Below are 18221 nucleotides of genomic sequence, written 5' to 3' on the forward strand. Positions count from 1 at the left end.
CTGGGGTTATCGGGATTGTCGCCATCTCAGAAGATCTCTCTCGACTTGGCGACCGGGTTTCTGCAACCTTCCTAGATGAAGAGAGTGTCAATAAGCAACAGGTAGGTATTCAGGTAACACCTACATCACGATTGAGCGTCCTTGAACGGCCATGGCATCATGGGCCAGGAGGCAAGTTGTTTGTCGCTTTCGAGACGCTCACTCGCTGCCGAATATGGATGACAACACATTGGCGCATGAAGTGTACTTAATGCAAGGACGGGCTCCAGCGGTTGCTGCTAACCTAGCTACGGGCTCAAGCGCGGGGTAAAAACGGTACTTCCATCCGATCCATAGCGGACAAACAGACACCACCCTGCCACCTGACGGAATATGATGACCTACGACCTTACAGGGTAATGTTTAACTCCCCCTTCCAGGTACAGTTCGTGCTCACATTCCTTAACACCCTCGCCACTGCACTAACTAAATAATAGTCCGATAGTGAGAGTTCACGCCGTCGCATACTTCAATTTTTTCTGGTCACTCCGCGAGTAACGTGTTGTTCGACGGTGTAAACTTTTATTTTTAAGTATGGTGTGGTGCGGGAGTTAGAAGGGGTGTTAAGGAATGTGAGCACGAACTGTATCTTTCTGAAGGTAACAGAGTTTAACTAACCCTTGGGGGGTAGTAGGCAGATCCAGGCGCCGGCAATCGCTGCTTTTTGATGCATGGTAAAACATCGACAGCCGGTAACCTGCTTGTCGATTACGACGCAGCATTTGGATGCCTCAGCCAAGCATAGAGTATGCCTAGCCAACAGCCTCCTTCTGTCCTGCCAACATGTGCAAACGAAACGACGTAGTATTCGCCTCTGTTCTCAAACTGTCATCCAACACCCCCGCTGACGACGAGCATCGTGTCGGGGTGTTTATCATTTGAAAGCAGGTTGCCGACAGCCTGGTTTTTGCTTTTTCCATTTCACTAACGGCGTCCTGCATCAACCGAAACCCCCTTGCGGCGGATTCAGAGCTGGCGGTGTGGAATTTTGCACAAGAAGAGCATTGGGTAGTGAAAAAGATCATGGGCCGGAAGCAGCAAAGCAGAGCTACGATCCTACTTTACCCCCGGTTATTTCGATTTCAACCAGCGTGTTATCGAGTCTGATCTCGAAGGACGCCAGATGGTGAGTGTAAGTTCGTTGTTCAAGACGATAGGCGACACTTGTAGGGGACTCTAGGCTAGTTTGAGTCTAGATTAGCGACGCCTGCCCCTGTGTTTACTGGCCGCATCCTGGAACTTCCCACCGCGACTTTATCGTTTGAGGTATGAGGCGTAAACGCCAAAGGGCGAACGATGAGGTGACAAGGCGAGGGTTCTGACAGAAGTCAATCCGTTTGCTGCCTGCGCAGCGTTCACACAGTCTGCTTTCAGTAACACTGGCCAGTGACGTACGACTAGAACCGGATGACAATCTAGGTCCTGCAGGCGGCCTACCTCCAGCCTGATCTCCAGCTGTTTGATTGATGGGAGTCGCAGAAGTTGCAACCTTACTAGGCTGTGATACGCACCATTCGGTGGTGGGCCTCAATACCAGGTGGGTTCCTTTTCTGATGAACTAGACAGTCTGTCTCCAGATCAACTTTCCTTTCTTTTCATCCGTTTCATTACTTGCCCACGATTCAGACTGGTGATGCTTTGTTGCCAGTGAAAACCTATCTCAATTCACTTGAGTGCTGGCAATCCGTGCTTTCTGGATTGTGCTGCTAGAGCAATACCTCCCCACCTGCAACTATTCTCTGCCTCCCTCCCCAGATCGTCGAGCTCCTTAGCACAACGCGCAATCCTGCGACCCGCTATAAGTTGCACGCCGCCGAACATCAACCGAATATCAAAAGTCACATATCTGGCAAATCGGCATACTTGCTGTTTCGAGGTTGCATTCTATCAAGGCAAGAGGATCTGCCAGTTGTCAATGTCTTATTCTGACCTTTAACCAGCGTTGGCTTGAGTCACTGGGTAGCTACCTTTCATCTGCAGTTTGTTCACCATCCAAGCAGTCAGCATCTTGGCTCCCTAAGGTAGGCGATTCCAATATATATCACCCAAGTCGTCCATATTTCCAAGGTGAATGAAGAGCAGGCACATCCAGTTTTCTGGTCTTGCATTTATTCACTGATCCCCAACACTCTTCTTCACTTCACTCTCTTTCACTATTTACCCAAACACACAAGGGCTCCCCTCTGGTAAGTACGCCTGAAGGCGCAGTTGCCTACCGAACACTCGGCGATGGCCTGGGTCGGTAGGTAAGATCGGAATCCCGATTTGGTCTTTTCTGTTTAGCACACTCATGTTGTGCAGCCTCGTGTGTCAAGCAAATTCCCGGTTTGGCGACCAATGCTTGCTTTTATTGCACAAGGTTATCCTACTTTATCTTCATCCAGCGGGACACAATGAGCTCTTGCTCATAACGTATGGCCAGCAAACATTACAACTCTGCCAAGCCAACAATGATTGAGATCAGGACGTTCAACAAACGCGACTGCTTCCAAATAAGGTCCAAGGCATCGTGTAGTTGCACCATCCTGTCTTGCTGCTTGTTCTGATGTGCCTGGATAACACGGTCTACCCTAACCCCCGTCAACAACACACTGCTTCTAGCAACTTCTTTTGTCCTCTTGTTTCCTCTGCAAACGCTGAGTTGGTGCTACAGATAACTGGATCTGCACATATCTAGACCCGATCCCTTGAGACTTACTACTAGTCTTGTGGCTTTCTCATCTCCAAGCGACTTCTCAAACGAGATATCATTAGAAAAACACCCTTAAGCCTAGCATTTTTTGACGCAAAGTCATCAACAATTACGACATCATGTCTGACCGTGGCAGAGGCCAATTCCGTGGAGGTCGTGGAGACGGCGGCCCACGGGGTCGCGGCGACGGCGGTGGCTACCGAGGCGGTGGCCGTGGAGATAGCGGTGGCTTCCGTGGAGGTCGTGGCGATGGAGGCTTCCGTGGTGGCCGCGGAGATGGCGGTGGCTATCGAGGTGGCCGTGGAGATGGTGGCGGATACAGAGGTGGCCGTGGAGATGGTGGCTTCCGTGGCGACCGTGGCGGCCGTGGCGGTCGCGGGGGTGGTGCGAGCTTCTCTGGTTTCCGACCTCGTCCTGTCAAGTTCGAAGGTGAAGGAGAAGTCTACGGGTATGCTTGTCTTCATCATGTTCCCGCCTTTCAAGACATCACTAACACACTAGCAGCGGCGGCAACTTTCCCCAACCTAACGCCGAAGTAACCAAGCTGGAGGACAAGCTTACAAAGGACCTCAAAGTCGAAGCCGTCACCAGCCAAATTGGTGCCATGAACATTTCGTCAGAGGCCCTGACTTCGGTTCCGCTCAAGCATTTCCCCCTGAGGCCGGCGTATGGCAGCAAAGGCAAAGCGGTTGTGGTTGCCACCAATTACTACGAGATGTCGGTCAAGCCGCAGACAATCTTGCAGTATAAATTGACGCCCACCAGATTCGTCCCACCGGGAGCGACGGGCCCGGTTAAGAAGACTGATCCCAAAGGTCGGAAGCTCCATCGCATCATCCAACTGGCAATGGAGCAACTTGGCGGAACTTGGGTCTCGGAGTTCAAAGACTATGTTTATTCTTTGAACCCTCTGGTCTTTCCCGACGACAATCTCACCGTCCGCATCGAGTATACAGACGAGGGCCGCCCGATGGAATTTGACGTTAAGTTCGATCAAACCAAATCCATCAACGTCGATCCCCTCGTCAAATACCTCACAACCATGAAGGACTACTCGGGCGATTTCCCAGTATATGCAGACGTTGTTTCCGCAATCGGGGCTGTGCTGGGCCATACCCCACGATCAAACAACGACGTCGCATCGCTGGGCAGCAGCCGGCATTTTCCGCTGAATGTCCCAGGGCAATCAAGCCCTCTTGGCCGTCCGGACATGAATACCATCATCCGAGGGTATTTCCAGAGTGTTCGTCCCGCAACAGGGCGGCTTCTCCTAAACTTGAATGTGTCTCAGTACGTATTGGCGGTCCCTTCCAACTCTCATGGCCAAATTCGATCTTAACCCCTTCACCCGATCCGCTACTTAACGGTCTTATGACCTCATTGCGTCTCAAGTAGCGATGCTAACCATTTCCCATTATATAGCGGCGTTTTTCGATTCGCGGGTCCTGTTAAAGGACTTCTTGAGCAATACGATGATTACAATTTAAGATACGTACATCGTCTCCTCGCCCGTCTTCGGGCTGAAGTGGTCTTCCTCTTCGACCATGGTCAGCCCAAGAGCGGTAAGAAGGGCAAGGTAGCTGGGCCGCCCCAAGACAAGACCGGCCGACGCACCTCAGAGAAGACTTTGACTGGGCTGGCGATGCGTTACGGTGGACCTAAGAGCGTCACCGTCCAACGCGACTTTGCCCGTCCACACGAGGTGTCGTTCGTCTTGGATGGCAATGGCGAAGTTCCATCCGGCTTCAAGGAGGGGCAGAGTTATACTGTTGCGCAGTATTACAAGATCCGTAAGTTATCGTGGCCAAGTCTTTTACTATGGTCGATGCTGACAGCTCTGTTAGGCTACAATTACACAGTCGAACCAAACTTGCCTGTGATCCACGTCGGCCCAAAGGCCAAGCCCATTTATATACCAGCGGAATTCGTCACCATCAAACCGGGTCAAGCGGTGCGCCGCAAGACCACGCCTGAGGAGACGCGTGAGATGATTGAATTCGCTTGTCGCTCACCTTTCGCGAACGCAACCAGCATTGCGACGCTTGGGCGCCAAAGCCTGGGCTTGGACGACAGCGAAGTCCTCAAAGCCTTCAATGTCAGTGTTGGAAAGAACCTGCTCACCGTTCACGCACGTGAGCTGCCGACTCCATCGATCCAATATCAGGGACAGAAAATGGCCAGCGTGTTCGAGGGTGGATGGAACATGCAGGGCATCAAAGTCTACAGGCCTGGGCAACCCATTGAGCGCTGCACCTGGGTCAACATCCACGAAGACGGTGTTGGCCGCCCGTATGATCCCAACGTTCTCATAAGTACGATGGAAGCATGGCGCAAGTTCATGAATGACAGTATGGGCATCTTGTCCAAGCCATTCAAACACCCGAATGGGCTTCAGGTCCGATTGTCTAAGGGACAACATGCTGAGCAGGTGCTTAGAGAGGCGTTCAAAACAATTGAGCAGGCGCAGATGGTGTTCGTCGTCTTGTCTGGCAAGGGCGCCGAAACCTATAATGCAGTGAAACTGCTTGGGGACTCGGAGTTTGGATTCCACACGGTCTGTGTGGTCCGAGACAGTCTGCTCAAGGGTCTGGCCAAAGATCCCCGTCAGTACTACGCCAATGTCGGTCTCAAGGTCAACCTGAAGATGGGTGGTGCAAACCACAAACTACGGGACGACATTCCCATTTTCAAAGAAGGCAAAACCATGAGTGTAGGATACGACGTCACTCATCCCACCAACCTTTCGGGGGGCGGCGACGGGCTCCCTAGTATTGTGGGCATGGTCTCGAGCACCGACCGAGACCTGGCGCAATGGCTGCCCACGACTTGGACGCAGAAGGGCCGACAGGAGATGCTGGACGATCGGCTGTGCGATGAATTCGTCGGGCGTATTCGACTCTGGCAGAAGGCGAACAAGGGGCAGCTGCCGGACAACATCCTCATCTTCCGAGACGGTGTTTCCGAGGGCCAGTTCGCGCAAGTCCTCACCAACGAGGTGCCGCAGATGCGCAGAGCCTGCACCAAAATATATCCAGCAAACCGCAAGCCCCTCTTCACACTGGTTGTTTCGGTCAAGCGTCACCAGACGCGCTTTTACCCGACCCAGACCACGAACATGACCAGATCCCGCAACGTCAAGAATGGAACCGTCGTCGATCGCGGCGTCACCTTGGCCCGGACCTGGGACTTCTTCCTTGTCGCCCATAATGCCCTGCAAGGCACCGCCCGCCCTGCTCATTACACCGTGCTGCTGGATGAAATCTTTGAGCCGAAGTACAAGGCCGAAGCCGCCAACATGATGGAAAAGGTGGTGCACGAGATGTGCTACCTCTTCGGACGCGCAACCAAGGCGGTCAGCATTTGCCCACCTGCCTACTATGCTGACATCTTGTGCACGAGACGCCGCGTCTACATGTCCGACGTCTTTGATGCGTCGACCGACGACAACACCTCCGTGTCTAGCGGGTCGCAAGAACAGCACATTCTGAAAGCCTCTGGACGGAAGATTCACGACCGTCTCAAGGACACGATGTACTACATCTAAGTATCAGCATGACAACCACAGGTCGAGCGCGACGGACACGACGAGTCTCTTGCTAACAATTTGCATGATGTTGGTGTATTGTCTTTATTAGCTATTCGCTTAGAAGCGAAGAACCGGGCTGACCGAATGCTCTGAACAATGGCATCCTGGCTCATCGCCCGATGATGAAATGTGCCATTTTCTGCCCATATCAATGACAGCTGGTTCTTTAGCGTGGCTTCACGTGGGAATCGCACCTGGGCAAGGGCCAAACGCGGGAATCTGATTGCGCAATGGTTTTCATCAGAGTAGCTTATGTAGGAACAAACAAAGAACCATTTCCCATCATTATCACGGCTGCTGGTCTTGATGTTTTCCAGATAGTGCAGCCAGTGTTGAAGCACAGTAGAAAAGGCTCATAAACCATGCCCCCTGCATGGGTTCATTCATTTCAACCACAGCTTAAAGCACCAGGTTGTCTCTCCCTTCCCTACCTTCACCCAAGTCCCAAACCTCCGTGCCCACTGTTATCTGTCTTTAGCAAAGGAAAAAAGTATGAAATAAGTTTGTTTGATGTATGAGAATTTGCACAATTAGATCGCCATCGTGGTAGAGGATGTCGTCGCACAGTAATGGCTTATAGAGATGGGGATGGGCAAAAATCAAAAACATACAACACCGAGGATTCCCAGGTCGTCACCGACCCTAGTACTAATTCGGCTCTCTGCTGCTTATATATGGGAGAGCGGACGGGATCCCTAGTTTTCAGCAGGATGTGGTCGTATGTGAAAGATTAAGCCGTTTTGGAGATCTATATAAATGATAGTCGTCCCAATCCTTCCGCAAAATAGTCGGCTCATTCTCCCAACACCTCACCAATGGCCACTTTCGATATGACATCGGCAACCTCCTCGGCCTTTGTCAAGTTGGGGCAGTGCCCCGTGCTCAATTCCATGGTTGCCACCTCCCGGCCCTCTTTCCTCATCGTTTCCACCATGGACTTTTGGTAGTCGAGCGGGACCGTCATGTCGCCGCTCGTGTAGATGTACGTCACGGGCGCCTCCCGCCACGCGCACTGCGAGATGGATTGGTACATGCAGGTCCCGTTCCAGCGTACGAGGGACGCCAGGTAGGCCTCGACCTCGGCATCGTCCGCGTCCGCGCCCGCGCCGTCGCCCACGAGGGACAGTTTCGGGTCGCGGCAGACGACGCTGTTGTCCTGTTCGTCAAAGTCGAAGGCCAGCGGCAGGAGCGCCTCGTGTCCGAACTCCTTCACTTTGCCGACCATGGACCCGCCCTCCGGCAGCGCGAAGGCGCTCATGTAGACGAGGTGCGCGACGCCGCCCGGTAAGCTGCGCCGCGCGCGGGACTCGCGGCTCAGGCCCGTCAGGGCGTTGGTGCCGACTTGGCCGCCGTAGGAGTGCATCACGGCGACGACGGAGCGGCCGGCCTCGACGAGGCTCTCGACGCAGGTGCGGATGAGCTGCGTGTCCGTCGCCAGGTCTGCGTTGGGCGGGCGGGCCTCGTTCATGGAGGGCAGCCGCGGTACGTGGACTTCGAGCCCGGAGGACCGGAGAAGGTCAACTAGCTTGGAGTAGGTGCTGGGGATGTGCCAGCCTCCATGAACGAGGACGATGGCGAGTTTGTTGTTACTGCTGCTGCTGGCCATTTTGGTGAAGGTGGGGCTCAAATCCTCCGGGCACGACTTTCTGGGTGCAGATCGAGAGAGGGGATCAGTGAGTGACCTGGCAGGAAGGAAGCAGCTTTTGTAGGGAATCTTTTTCGCTCGGGTCTGTTGCGGGGTTGACATTGAGACTGTTCCCTTGTCCGCGCTTCGCGAATTGCCAACCAACTTGCCTTGGCGGAGATACGCTGTTTGTTGGCGCTTCAACTCCTTGCATCAATATCTTGCACGTCACCCATCACATATACCCAATTGGAGGCGGGAGCGGTGCACATTGCTATTGCTTGTTGGAACAAGTGGCTACAGGCCGACGGCAGGGTGCCAGAAGAGTCCCAGCTGAATGGTTCGGCCTGGTTTAGATGCTACCGGCCGCTTGGTAGAATGGTGGATCCTTGTCGGCCGTCTCACGATGTCCGCGATCGCGCGGACGTCGACCGATTCTCTCGCCGTCGTCCGGCGAAGCTACGGCGTGTTGGATATAGAGTTTCATATCGGCGTGGTATAATTAGTCAGGTATTTGGGTGAGTTGTGGGTGGGACTGGCGAAGCTCTATTCTGGCAAACACGTAACTCACAATCCATCTGCCTTTTCTCCGATGACTTGATAACCAAACTCGCATGATCTTTAAGTATTGTCACCTTGACCATTATCGCTCGAGAAAGCATTTTAGTATGTCGACGCACACTTTAATACTCTACTACACGCCAAAGTCCCAGGACAACATGCTTGGCAACATCCTCAAGAGGGTGCCCTGGCTCCCAATAGGGGTATATCTCTACACCATGTCGACGTAAGTTCTTTGGGAACCAAATCCTTATTGATTCTCGCTAACGACGAGCACAGGCAACGAAAACTGGCGTCGGACCTTCGCGCAGAACACAATCGTAGAATGAACGAACAGGAACGCAAATTTCGCGAGGCGATGGACGCTGTGGAGAAAAGAAACCAGCGAAAATGGTGGCAATTTCCGGCAACGACAGAGACCAACATCCGGCGACGGCGTTGAAATGGGTCCCGGGGTGTATTGGTACTTTACTCGGGAAATTGAGGGTTTCGCTGAGGGAAACACATGGTGGACATCGCTGATTCGGCAGCATGCCCCCCTTACAGGCCAAGATAGCCTCCAGCACTTTGAGTCACTCACCAGACCTACACTCATTCGAGGGTCATCCATCAGCTCCTCTGACACCCAGTCTTTCATGTGTCTACGCTACCGCTGTCAGCAACTCATACATTCGAGTGTCTCTTTGGCGTGTATTTTGCTGTATCAATATACCACTACACTGTATACATTAGGCTCCCTTTGAACCTCTCTTATCATCGGTCGTATATGCATTGTGGGTATGGTGGCAATGTGTGTGCTCGGTTTCTGTTGAGCAGCACCCAGGCTCCAGCTAATCGTCGGATCGAAGGCTATCCGTCCTAGAGTCATACTGTCAACTCGAAAGCTACTGTAGATGGTTCCCACTGCCCAGATCCACGATCGAGTCAACTTTGGGATCTCCGGTTTTAGGCGACAAGATCCAAAGGGTCCCCGGTTGCCTGATCCGGATGGACAAATAAAGACTGCATGTAGCGTGGTGACCGGCGGCTTGGCACCTGAGCCAAAACGAACTTGCCGCCAACAGTCGATTGAGCGAAAAGCTCCTCCATGATTGGTCGTTACCGCACGTGTACGTTACTAAATCGGCGCGGAGGCGTTGAAGTCCCCACGGGGCGTTTTCAGCTGGAATGCAGATCACTTTTACTTGCTTTGTCCAGCGGTGTAAACAAGTGAAGTCTTCGCAGGAGGAATTCGGACGGCTGCGACGCGGAACAACACGAGTTTAATGTACTTCTACGCATCTGGTGTAGTGCTGAGTGCGTGAGGATGGCTTCCTCAGCCATGATATGATCTCCCACTCCAGAGTCGCATTGCTTCTTCCATCGCGTTATGTAATATATACATCGTGCACAAGTCAAGCGACAGCGTCTATCGAACGGCTGATGGGTACCGTACCCCTAACGAGGGATGCTAGGGGTTGAAACCTGGGGCTGAAGTCGACGCTATCGTAAACTTGATCATGGTACTATTCAGGTGCTGTATGCTACCCAAAGCTTAAGATCACACGGGAGGATGGTGGAGGTCTGCCAAGCTTACCTAACCAAAGCGAGTCCATATGGTCCAAGGGAAGCATTGTGACTCGGTAATGAAGAGGGCGCCGTCGTTGTCGATCATGCCTAAGCCACCAGTTCAGGTGATTTTCCGCCCAAGATGAAGAGTGCTAGAGTTGATAGATCTGAAAACGGAAGACGGGGAATCGATTTCTCACCAAGGAGCTGTGTTGACCGTGTCTCAGAGAGGAAATCGGTCGGTAGTCGCTGGCATGCTGGGCCGTGTCTCGAGTGCACCCGATGAGGTTGTGCTATGGGGAGTAAACATGACTCATGTAAGGCTGAAAACATGGGTATGCAGTAGAGTGAATGAAAAGGGGACGCTAAGAAAGGCACCAAATGCGATCAACAGCAGTCGGCGCGCTTCCCGCGCATTAAGTAATGAGAGGCTTGTCCGACCCCTGTGGCCAATTTCAACAAGCCGTCTCGCCTCGAATACCTCTTGCCATAACTGAACATATAAGGTACGGGGGGCTCGCAGGTTGCGGGCTGAAGGCTGAGGGGACGACATGCTGCTTCTCGACAACCCATCTCTCCATTTCTCAGAATATCAAGTTGAAATCTGACCACCACACCATCAGTACTTAAACACAGACACCAGTTCGCTGTCAAAATGCGCGTCCTACTATCTCTTCTCGTTCTCGGCTCTGCTTCCAGCGTCGTTGTCGCCCAAGAGCCACGCCAGCGTGTCGAATACTCATCGGGCCTATTCTCCGGCAGTGGCGAGGGCGTCGTCCTCGCTGCCGCGGGATCGAGCTGCGGTCTAGCCGAGACCAGCTGTGAGAGCGGCTGCATGCCCATTGGTAGCGTCGTAAGTTTCATGTTGTTTCTTCAAACGGACCGCAGTCGTAGTCGTCCTATGCCACTTATCTTTCTTTCCCCCTTAGCTGCCATAACAGGACATTACTAACTGATGTCGTGATGTCACAGTGTTGTAAAGACGGCACGAACACATACTGTCCCATCAACAGCGTGTGCAACCCGGGCGGATGCTGTCCCATCGGGAAGACCTGCAAGAATGGGAGCGGCTCCGCATCTTGCGCAGCCGGCAAGACGACATGTGGCATCGGCTGCATGCCCAGCAGTGCCGAGTGTTGCAGCGACGGGACCTACTGCCCGTTGGGCAGCAAGTGCTCCGGCAGCAATTACTGCTGCAAGATTGGCAGGACGTGCCCTGGCGACAGCGGAAGTGGTAGCGGTAGCGGTAGCGGAAGCGGAAGCGGTGGCAGTGGTAGCAGCCCCACGTCCTCCTTGGTCTTTGGCAGTGGCGAGGAGACGACCACATCACAACGCACTACCCACACCTCTGCGGCTGGAACCCTGCCGACGGCGACCTCCGACCTGTCCATCCCAGCTGCGGAGACATCTAGCGATGATACCCCGACCACCTCCACCACGACCCCGACTAAGAGCATTGCCTCGGGCCCCCCGACAGTCACGGTGACCCCAACGGCCGCTGGACTCCCGGGCAGCTCAGGCGCAGGCGCTCTTGACAGAGCTGATGGAAAAGTTGCTGTCGGATTGGCAGTCGCTGCGGCGCTGCTCATCTAGAGCACCAGGAGGTGCTGTTATCTTGGACGGATATAGGGGAATTTGGATTGATCGGCTCTGTTAGCTTCTGATAAGCTGGACTTAATGATACCGTATAAAACTGTTAGTCTTTTAACACAAATAACCTACTCTTTCTATTATCCAATACCTGCAATCTTGACCATGGTGCTGTCGTGTATGCAGTTGGGTTCGTATTGCCTTGAAGCCAATAACTTCAGCCCTGGTATTGTAACCAATGCTCGACATTCCGACTTGAGGCTACAACAAGAGCGGATCACTGAGGTTGGGTTGGCGCCTGTCTGGAACCCCAGGAAACCGACAGCCTGGCCATTTTCGTCCATGAAGCAGTTCCGACGCTCGTCGTCCATTTTGGAATGGGAATGAAAGATATAATCCAAACAGGCTGGAGGAGCCGTGTCAACTATATCACTCTTTGTGGATGAGGCGTGGGCAGGCGTGGCGCAACTGAAGCCTGACGGCGCGGAGCTGGTTCATCAAGGTATTCGTGGCCTACACGGTCATATCCAAATACAGCGGATGAATGGCATCGTATTCCAGTGAGTAGAAAATGATTTTTTTTCAGAGGTCAAGCAAAAAAGCGAAAATGAGCTTCAAAATTGTATTAGCATGTAGTTTCGCCAGATACCAGATGCAAGCATGGGTGTCGTCCAATTTTCTCGCCAAGCGCTAAACGCAGAAACTACGAATCGCGCTTAGAAGCCACTACAGCCTCAAAATTAATACATATGTGCCTGCCATGCCTGGTGTGACGATCAAACGTTATTAATGAACGGCTTTATCTTCGAGCTTTCGTTGCCACATGCACTGAGTGTGGGGAAAGCTCCCCGGAGCTCTTAGCCCGCCCGAAGCTGTACCCTTGTCCTGACGTCACGAACGGTAATTCGAGTGTTACCCGAAAGCATCATAACCACCCGACGTCTGCGAACAAATATTTTCTCTTGATCTACATTCCTAGGCCTTAATACACCCAATAAGCAATCAATTCAGTTCTTTATTCTCTACTCCAACAATCTATACACCAAGAACCCTTCTACCGCACTCATCAAAGCCACACAAGAAACATAACAATGCCTTCCTTCACACCCTTCCGCACTGCGGCCCACAGCGCCCTGCGCATGACATCCCGGACGCCGCGCACCCCCACCCTGGCAACGCGCCCCCTCAGCACCTCGGCAGCGCGGATGGCGTACAAGGACGACCAGGACCGGACGTCGGTGAAGCCGCGGGCGCACGAGTACACGGGCAGCGGGACGGACGAGCAGGTGTCGGACAACGCGGACGCGGCCTTCAACCCGAACAAGACGGGGCCCGAGGAGGCCATGAAGACGGCCGGCAAGGGCAACAAGAAGACGGACAGCGCCGACGGCACGGGCGACAGCGGCAACCCGCTCGGCGTCAGCCCGGCCAACAAGGAGGTCTCCCAGGGCGGCCAGGGCGCCATGGAGGACAAGCCGCAGCAGGGCAACCAGAACAGGAAGAGCGGCGGCGGCGGGAATGCCAACAAGGGCGGCGGTTCCAGGTAGAAAGCATTAGGGGGCCTATTTTGAACACGAGCAACGCCGAAATTTGAGGCGGCAAACAATTGACAGGGCTACAGGTTGCTGAGGTCATGTACCCTGGATTGTGCCTTGCATGTATTTTGGAGTTTAGGGAAGGAGGAAAATGGAAACATCCAGAATTGGATGTAACAAACATCGTGCTGAGAGCATCTTATCGGGTGGTGCATTATGATATACAATAACTCCTTTCATGCAGTGCGGTGAAATTCCTGTTTGTAGAATGAACGGTACATCATTCCAATGCTAAAAGCACCGCTACCAATGAGAAATATCCATCATCAACTTGAGTTATAGCTTTATTCATTTATTTTTCCTGGGTATCACCAAAGCCTTGCCCCTCGCGTATGGTCCAGTCTGTGATGCGGCACGTCCACGGACCCTGCGGAATGCCCAAGCAAAGAGGGCACATGAATGCAAGTGCAGTCTAATCAATTCAAAATGTTCCCCTAACCGTACAAGCCGTCCGGGTCTTCGTTATCTTCCTCCTCGTCCGCCGGTATCTCCACCTTCTTCTTCTCCGTCAGGTCCTGCCGGCACAGCGGGCACGTGCCCTTGCCCGAGAGCCAGTGGCCGACGCACTCGAGGTCGAAGCGGTGGCCGCCCTTGCAGGGCAGCTCGACGACGAGCGGGTAGGGGTCGTCGAGGTAGGCCTCAGCGCAGATGGGGCAGGCGTCGTCAGCCTTGAGTTGCTTCTTGGGCACCCGCTCCAGCTGGTCCAGGTACTCCTGGGTGACGCCCCGGATGTGCGTGGGCGGGCTGTCAATGTCCGACTCGAGCGTGCCGATCAGCCGCTCCAGGAGTTCGCGGTTCTCGGGCGAGGGCGCCGACGCCGCCAGCGTCGCCATCTGGTCCTGCAGCAGGCGGAACAGGCCCGCCGCGTCGACGGGCGTCGGGCCCGCGTGGTGTGTCGTCGTACTTCCTGTGGAGCCGGCCTCGGGCGAGATCTGGTGCAGGAGGGACGTGAAGGAGGACATGTCGGGGCGCCGGGTGTGAGGTTTGTTGTTTGTGTCTTTGATGTTGTGCTCGACTTCGTAGGGATTGGACGCCATGATGGGCGGTTTCCTGTTGGCAATGTACAGGAACTTCTAGGTAGATGATGAACGTGGTCTGGTGTGTATGGATCTCGAGTTTAGTGCACCTTGGGGTTTGCTGTTGCTGTTGACTTGGTTGCTGTATGTAGATTGGTGTTGTGGCAAATGTCATGAAGCTCTAGCAAGCAGCTGCAGTTGAAACTGCCCCGCCAGGCAACTGAGCATTGGCGCGGCCCAATTCCGTACCCATCGTTACCTAATTCTTCGGCTCCCTAACCACTAATCAATCTACGGCAAATATGACAAACATAGGCATCCCATGCATGCATGCATGTAGTCACTACAACTCGGCATGATCCGGACAGAATACTCATTTTTGGGAATAGATAGCACTGTTGGCGCATCGAACCAGAAGGTTGACCGAGTCAACTATCATCATTTGGTGGCACTGGGGTAGCATATAGACCGGTGACCGGTGGCTGATAAAGCCACCAACTCACACGGCTTCTAGAGAGATTGGTCGGGATTTCCAGTGGAGCTCACTCATAAGATCACCGCGTGGCTGCCAAAGCCACATTTCTTGCGCGGAGCAAATATCCGCCCGGAGGTCATCGTGGACTGGTAGTGTCTCTGGCACTATCTCGTTGCAATCTCTAGCCGCTGAGTATGATGACCACATGTCTCCGAGAGAAGGCCAACGGTCTGCCTATATAAACATGGCTCGACTGTTATTCCAAGTCCTGGGTAGGGGCTTTTGCGAGGAAACGGGTAGCTTATACTTACATCGCAGAATCACTTGATCCAAGATATACGTTCGTTCGAACCTTTCTATACTCTGGACCGTCATCCCCCCCTAGAAAGAAGTGTCTGGCTGAGTCGCGGGGACCATGACAACCGCAGCTTTAGTGGGTTGCACCGGCCAGGTCGGCTCGCACATCCTCTCCACCCTCCTGGCTCTCGATACCGTAAAGGCCGTCCACACCATCTCCCGGCGCACACCAAAGCCGGAATCCTCATCAGGATCATCTCGCAAGCTTTCCGCGCACGTCGAGGGCGACACAAGCAAGTGGGCATCGACGCTAACCGCCATCTCGCCGCCACCCGACGTGGTATTCTCAGCTCTGGGCACGACGCGTGAGCAGTCCGGCGGGATTGCCAACCAATGGAAGATTGACCATGATTGTAAGTGTTTATCACGCAAGCCCTCGCCTTCCACCCATTTCCTCCTGTCCCTCACCTGCTGCAATTTAGTCTCTCCAACCCTCCCATAGCTAACATCGCATAACCACGCAGTGAACATAGAGCTGGCCAAATCCGCCCACGCCGGCGGGATCAGGTCGTTCGTCTTCGTGTCGTGCGCCAGTACTCAAGGCCCGCTGGCGCGCCTGATGCCGTACCTGCAAATGAAGCAGGGCGTCGAGAACGCCATCCGGTCGCTCGACTTCGAGCGGGCCGCCGTGCTGCGGCCGGGCATCATCCTCGGGGATCGCGAGCGGGAGCACCAGGGCGGGCCCTTCCTCAAGTCCTTGATTCGCGGCATAGGCGGTCTCAGTCAAGCATGGCACGATAACCTCGGCCAGGATCCTGAAGTCATTGGTCGGGCAGCAGTCAAGGCCGCCCTCTTCGCGGAGGCAGATAATGGAACGCCCAGTCGGTATCGTGTTATCGAACGCCAGGATATTGTGAGGCTAGGTCGCGATGAGTGGAAATTCTAAACCTACCTAGTCCGTCGAACCTGTGAGTATCAACTTGTATCTCGCAGCGCTGATAACCCAACACGGACGGGTTACTCATAAGCATCGCACACATAATGAAAATCTTGGTTGTCAAGCAAAAAAGAGAATTAGGCACGCTGTCGCACATGTATTCATGCATCCCCTGGAACCGCGGCCCCACTGAAGTAGTGTGTGGTAGGTATATGGCCCACACACTGTATATAGGGATATTCTTGACAGGCGCATACGACCCTTAGTCTACTTCATATGGCGGGCCAGATACTCCTTCTCGGACGAGAATGTCTCCGCCTCATCATAAAGCCAGGGCTCGTTCTTCATCTCAATCTCCTCCTTGGTAAGGACAAGCGGCTTGCCCCGGTAATCCAAGCGGATGCCAGGCCATACAAAACTGCGCCACATGTAGCCAAGGATACTCGGATCCTCCAGTCTGGGCGCAATGTGATCTGCGATGAGCTCCTGGTGCTTCTGCGGAAGAATTGACCAGTGCAGGCCGGGGTAGAGGTGGTGAACGGTGTGATAGCCATTGTTGAAGCAGAGCCAGTTCAGGAGCGGATCCGTGAAGTTACGGGCGAAATTGTACCTGCTCTATCAACCCTCCGAGTTAGTATTTGCTGCCTCAGAAGAAAGAGGGAACACAAACCTGGATATCGCACCCATCGTGCTGCAAGTAGTTCAGACTCAGTATGCAGTATTTGGCGTAGAACTGCGGAAGCAGCGCGAACCAAATCCAGCGCCGCCAGTCCAGCAGAAGCAGCACGGCCATGGCGCCAAAGACGAAGATCTCTTCCCGTCTGCGCTGCCTCGCGATGGGCCGATTCAGACGCGCCTGGGCAGCAAAGTACTGCTTGTCCTCGTCGCCTCCCGTCAACACGACGTGGAAGAAGAAGAGCAGCCCGTTCAAGAAATTCCAGCTGTAGCGGACCTTGGTGGTGCGCACTATATTTCGCCCAGATCAGCCATATTCAAACTCGACTGAGATTGAAGCACAAATGTAACTCACTAATATCCCGAGCCTGCTGCGGGTACTTGTGGTGAGACAGGTTGTGCCCGGGCACGAACACCGACACCGGAAAGCCGTACTGCAGCGACAGGCAGATCTGGTAGCAGTTGTTCAGCCACGACTTCCAGAAGACTGGCACGTGGATGGCGTTGTGCGTCGCCACAGCGCCCATGAAGGAGAGCTGAAACAAGGCCAGCCATGTCACGAAGGAGACCAGGCCGCCGGACAGCGGCGACGTGTAGCTTGTCCAGGCGAAGATGAAGACAGCGAAGAAGAGGCCGGTGCATCCGATCATGCGGACGTCCTCAATGTGCCTCAGCCATGGCTTGTTGTTGCTGCTGCTGCTCTTGTTGTTTTGGGGGTTGAGCGGCCTCGATTGTTTTGCGTCAGTCGTGGTGACTGTCGCAATTTCGGATATCATGGTCGATGTCAACAGCTCCAGCGGCGGGCGTACGTGTGTCTCAACTGGAGAAGATTGGCCTGGAATGTCCGGCCGAAGTTCAAAAGGAAGGAACGAGTGTAAGTAAGCACATATGGTCAAACGCAGTCAGATCTTGATGTGGCCAACAAAGAAGGAGTGCCCACATCCATGTGCAGGGCAGTGCTTTGTGCGTAGGGTCTCACAGTCAATCAACGTTGGCGGGCAGCATTGCATTCCACACAAAAATCTGGAATGACGTGTGGCCTGCTATGTACTTCATATTATGAACAGGCAGATCACCACACGTGTTTCCACTCTTCTTAAATGATCCGGATCTGATTATGGATAGGTTTTCGTTGTGTGTGTTCGTTGGCTTGTAGGGGAGCGGTAAGCCCAACGCGGACTCGCGTGTGCAGGGTAAGGAAGAGGGCGCAGCTGGGACATTGGAATGCGTTATCATCATCATCAGTCGCCTCGTATGGCTTTGCTCGACCGAGACATATGTTTCTTTTCCCCAAATTGCATGCATGGATAGATGTATACACTAATACGGTCTGAGAATACGCAGGGCGTACTGCGTAAGGTAAGCAAGCACCAAAAGAAAAGAAAAGAAAAAGAGCCCGGCCGAATGCGACATGCAGAACGCTCGTCGCCAATATCAGAAGAAGCCACTGAGCGTTGCACAAGCACTACCCGTAACCCAAGTCGTTGGCAGTAAGTCACTGGGGTGGGGGGCCAGAGGCGCCGGCAGGGGACATCCACAGCACGCTAGATGTACTGGGCCAGAACAGGGCTACTGCCTGGGCCTCC

At 53.8% G+C, this 18221-nt stretch overlaps 8 protein-coding genes across 8 annotated transcripts; 5 read left to right on the forward strand and 3 right to left on the reverse strand.

The window, feature by feature from the left end:
- Positions 1 to 2850: 2850 nt before the first annotated feature.
- On the forward strand, positions 2851 to 6275 carry PG985_002474 (uncharacterized protein; the record flags this gene model as incomplete). Its single annotated transcript, XM_066822243.1, has 4 exons — positions 2851 to 3179; positions 3236 to 4021; positions 4154 to 4521; positions 4576 to 6275. 4 exons carry the CDS (start codon positions 2851 to 2853, stop codon positions 6273 to 6275), a joined length of 3183 nt encoding a protein of 1060 aa, XP_066689675.1.
- An 835-nt stretch (positions 6276 to 7110) lies between these two features.
- On the reverse strand, positions 7111 to 7923 carry PG985_002475 (uncharacterized protein; the record flags this gene model as incomplete). The annotated part of the gene is made up of 1 exon (XM_066822244.1): positions 7111 to 7923. The coding sequence occupies one exon, from the start codon at positions 7921 to 7923 to the stop codon at positions 7111 to 7113; it is 813 nt and encodes a 270-aa protein (XP_066689676.1).
- Positions 7924 to 8347: 424 nt separating this feature from the next.
- PG985_002476 (uncharacterized protein) lies at positions 8348 to 8944 on the forward strand (the record flags this gene model as incomplete). The annotated part of the gene is made up of 3 exons (XM_066822245.1): positions 8348 to 8437; positions 8649 to 8728; positions 8782 to 8944. The coding sequence occupies 3 exons, from the start codon at positions 8348 to 8350 to the stop codon at positions 8942 to 8944; spliced, it is 333 nt and encodes a 110-aa protein (XP_066689677.1).
- Positions 8945 to 10705: 1761 nt separating this feature from the next.
- On the forward strand, positions 10706 to 11643 carry PG985_002477 (uncharacterized protein; the record flags this gene model as incomplete). The annotated part of the gene is made up of 2 exons (XM_066822246.1): positions 10706 to 10903; positions 11023 to 11643. 2 exons carry the CDS (start codon positions 10706 to 10708, stop codon positions 11641 to 11643), a joined length of 819 nt encoding a protein of 272 aa, XP_066689678.1.
- A 1088-nt stretch (positions 11644 to 12731) lies between these two features.
- PG985_002478 (uncharacterized protein) lies at positions 12732 to 13187 on the forward strand (the record flags this gene model as incomplete). The annotated part of the gene is made up of 1 exon (XM_066822247.1): positions 12732 to 13187. The coding sequence occupies one exon, from the start codon at positions 12732 to 12734 to the stop codon at positions 13185 to 13187; it is 456 nt and encodes a 151-aa protein (XP_066689679.1).
- Positions 13188 to 13669: 482 nt separating this feature from the next.
- Positions 13670 to 14272, reverse strand: PG985_002479 (uncharacterized protein; the record flags this gene model as incomplete). Its single annotated transcript, XM_066822248.1, has 1 exon — positions 13670 to 14272. One exon carries the CDS (start codon positions 14270 to 14272, stop codon positions 13670 to 13672), a length of 603 nt encoding a protein of 200 aa, XP_066689680.1.
- Positions 14273 to 15141: 869 nt separating this feature from the next.
- On the forward strand, positions 15142 to 15969 carry PG985_002480 (uncharacterized protein; the record flags this gene model as incomplete). The annotated part of the gene is made up of 2 exons (XM_066822249.1): positions 15142 to 15436; positions 15548 to 15969. 2 exons carry the CDS (start codon positions 15142 to 15144, stop codon positions 15967 to 15969), a joined length of 717 nt encoding a protein of 238 aa, XP_066689681.1.
- Positions 15970 to 16227: 258 nt separating this feature from the next.
- PG985_002481 (uncharacterized protein) lies at positions 16228 to 17411 on the reverse strand (the record flags this gene model as incomplete). The annotated part of the gene is made up of 3 exons (XM_066822250.1): positions 16228 to 16575; positions 16631 to 16926; positions 16991 to 17411. The coding sequence occupies 3 exons, from the start codon at positions 17409 to 17411 to the stop codon at positions 16228 to 16230; spliced, it is 1065 nt and encodes a 354-aa protein (XP_066689682.1).
- Between the last annotated feature and the right edge of the window lie 810 nt (positions 17412 to 18221).

Source organism: Apiospora marii (assembly GCF_038362585.1).
Source record: "Apiospora marii strain CBS 49790 chromosome Unknown utg000002l_segment0_segment0, whole genome shotgun sequence".
Lineage (NCBI taxonomy): Eukaryota > Fungi > Ascomycota > Sordariomycetes > Amphisphaeriales > Apiosporaceae > Apiospora > Apiospora marii.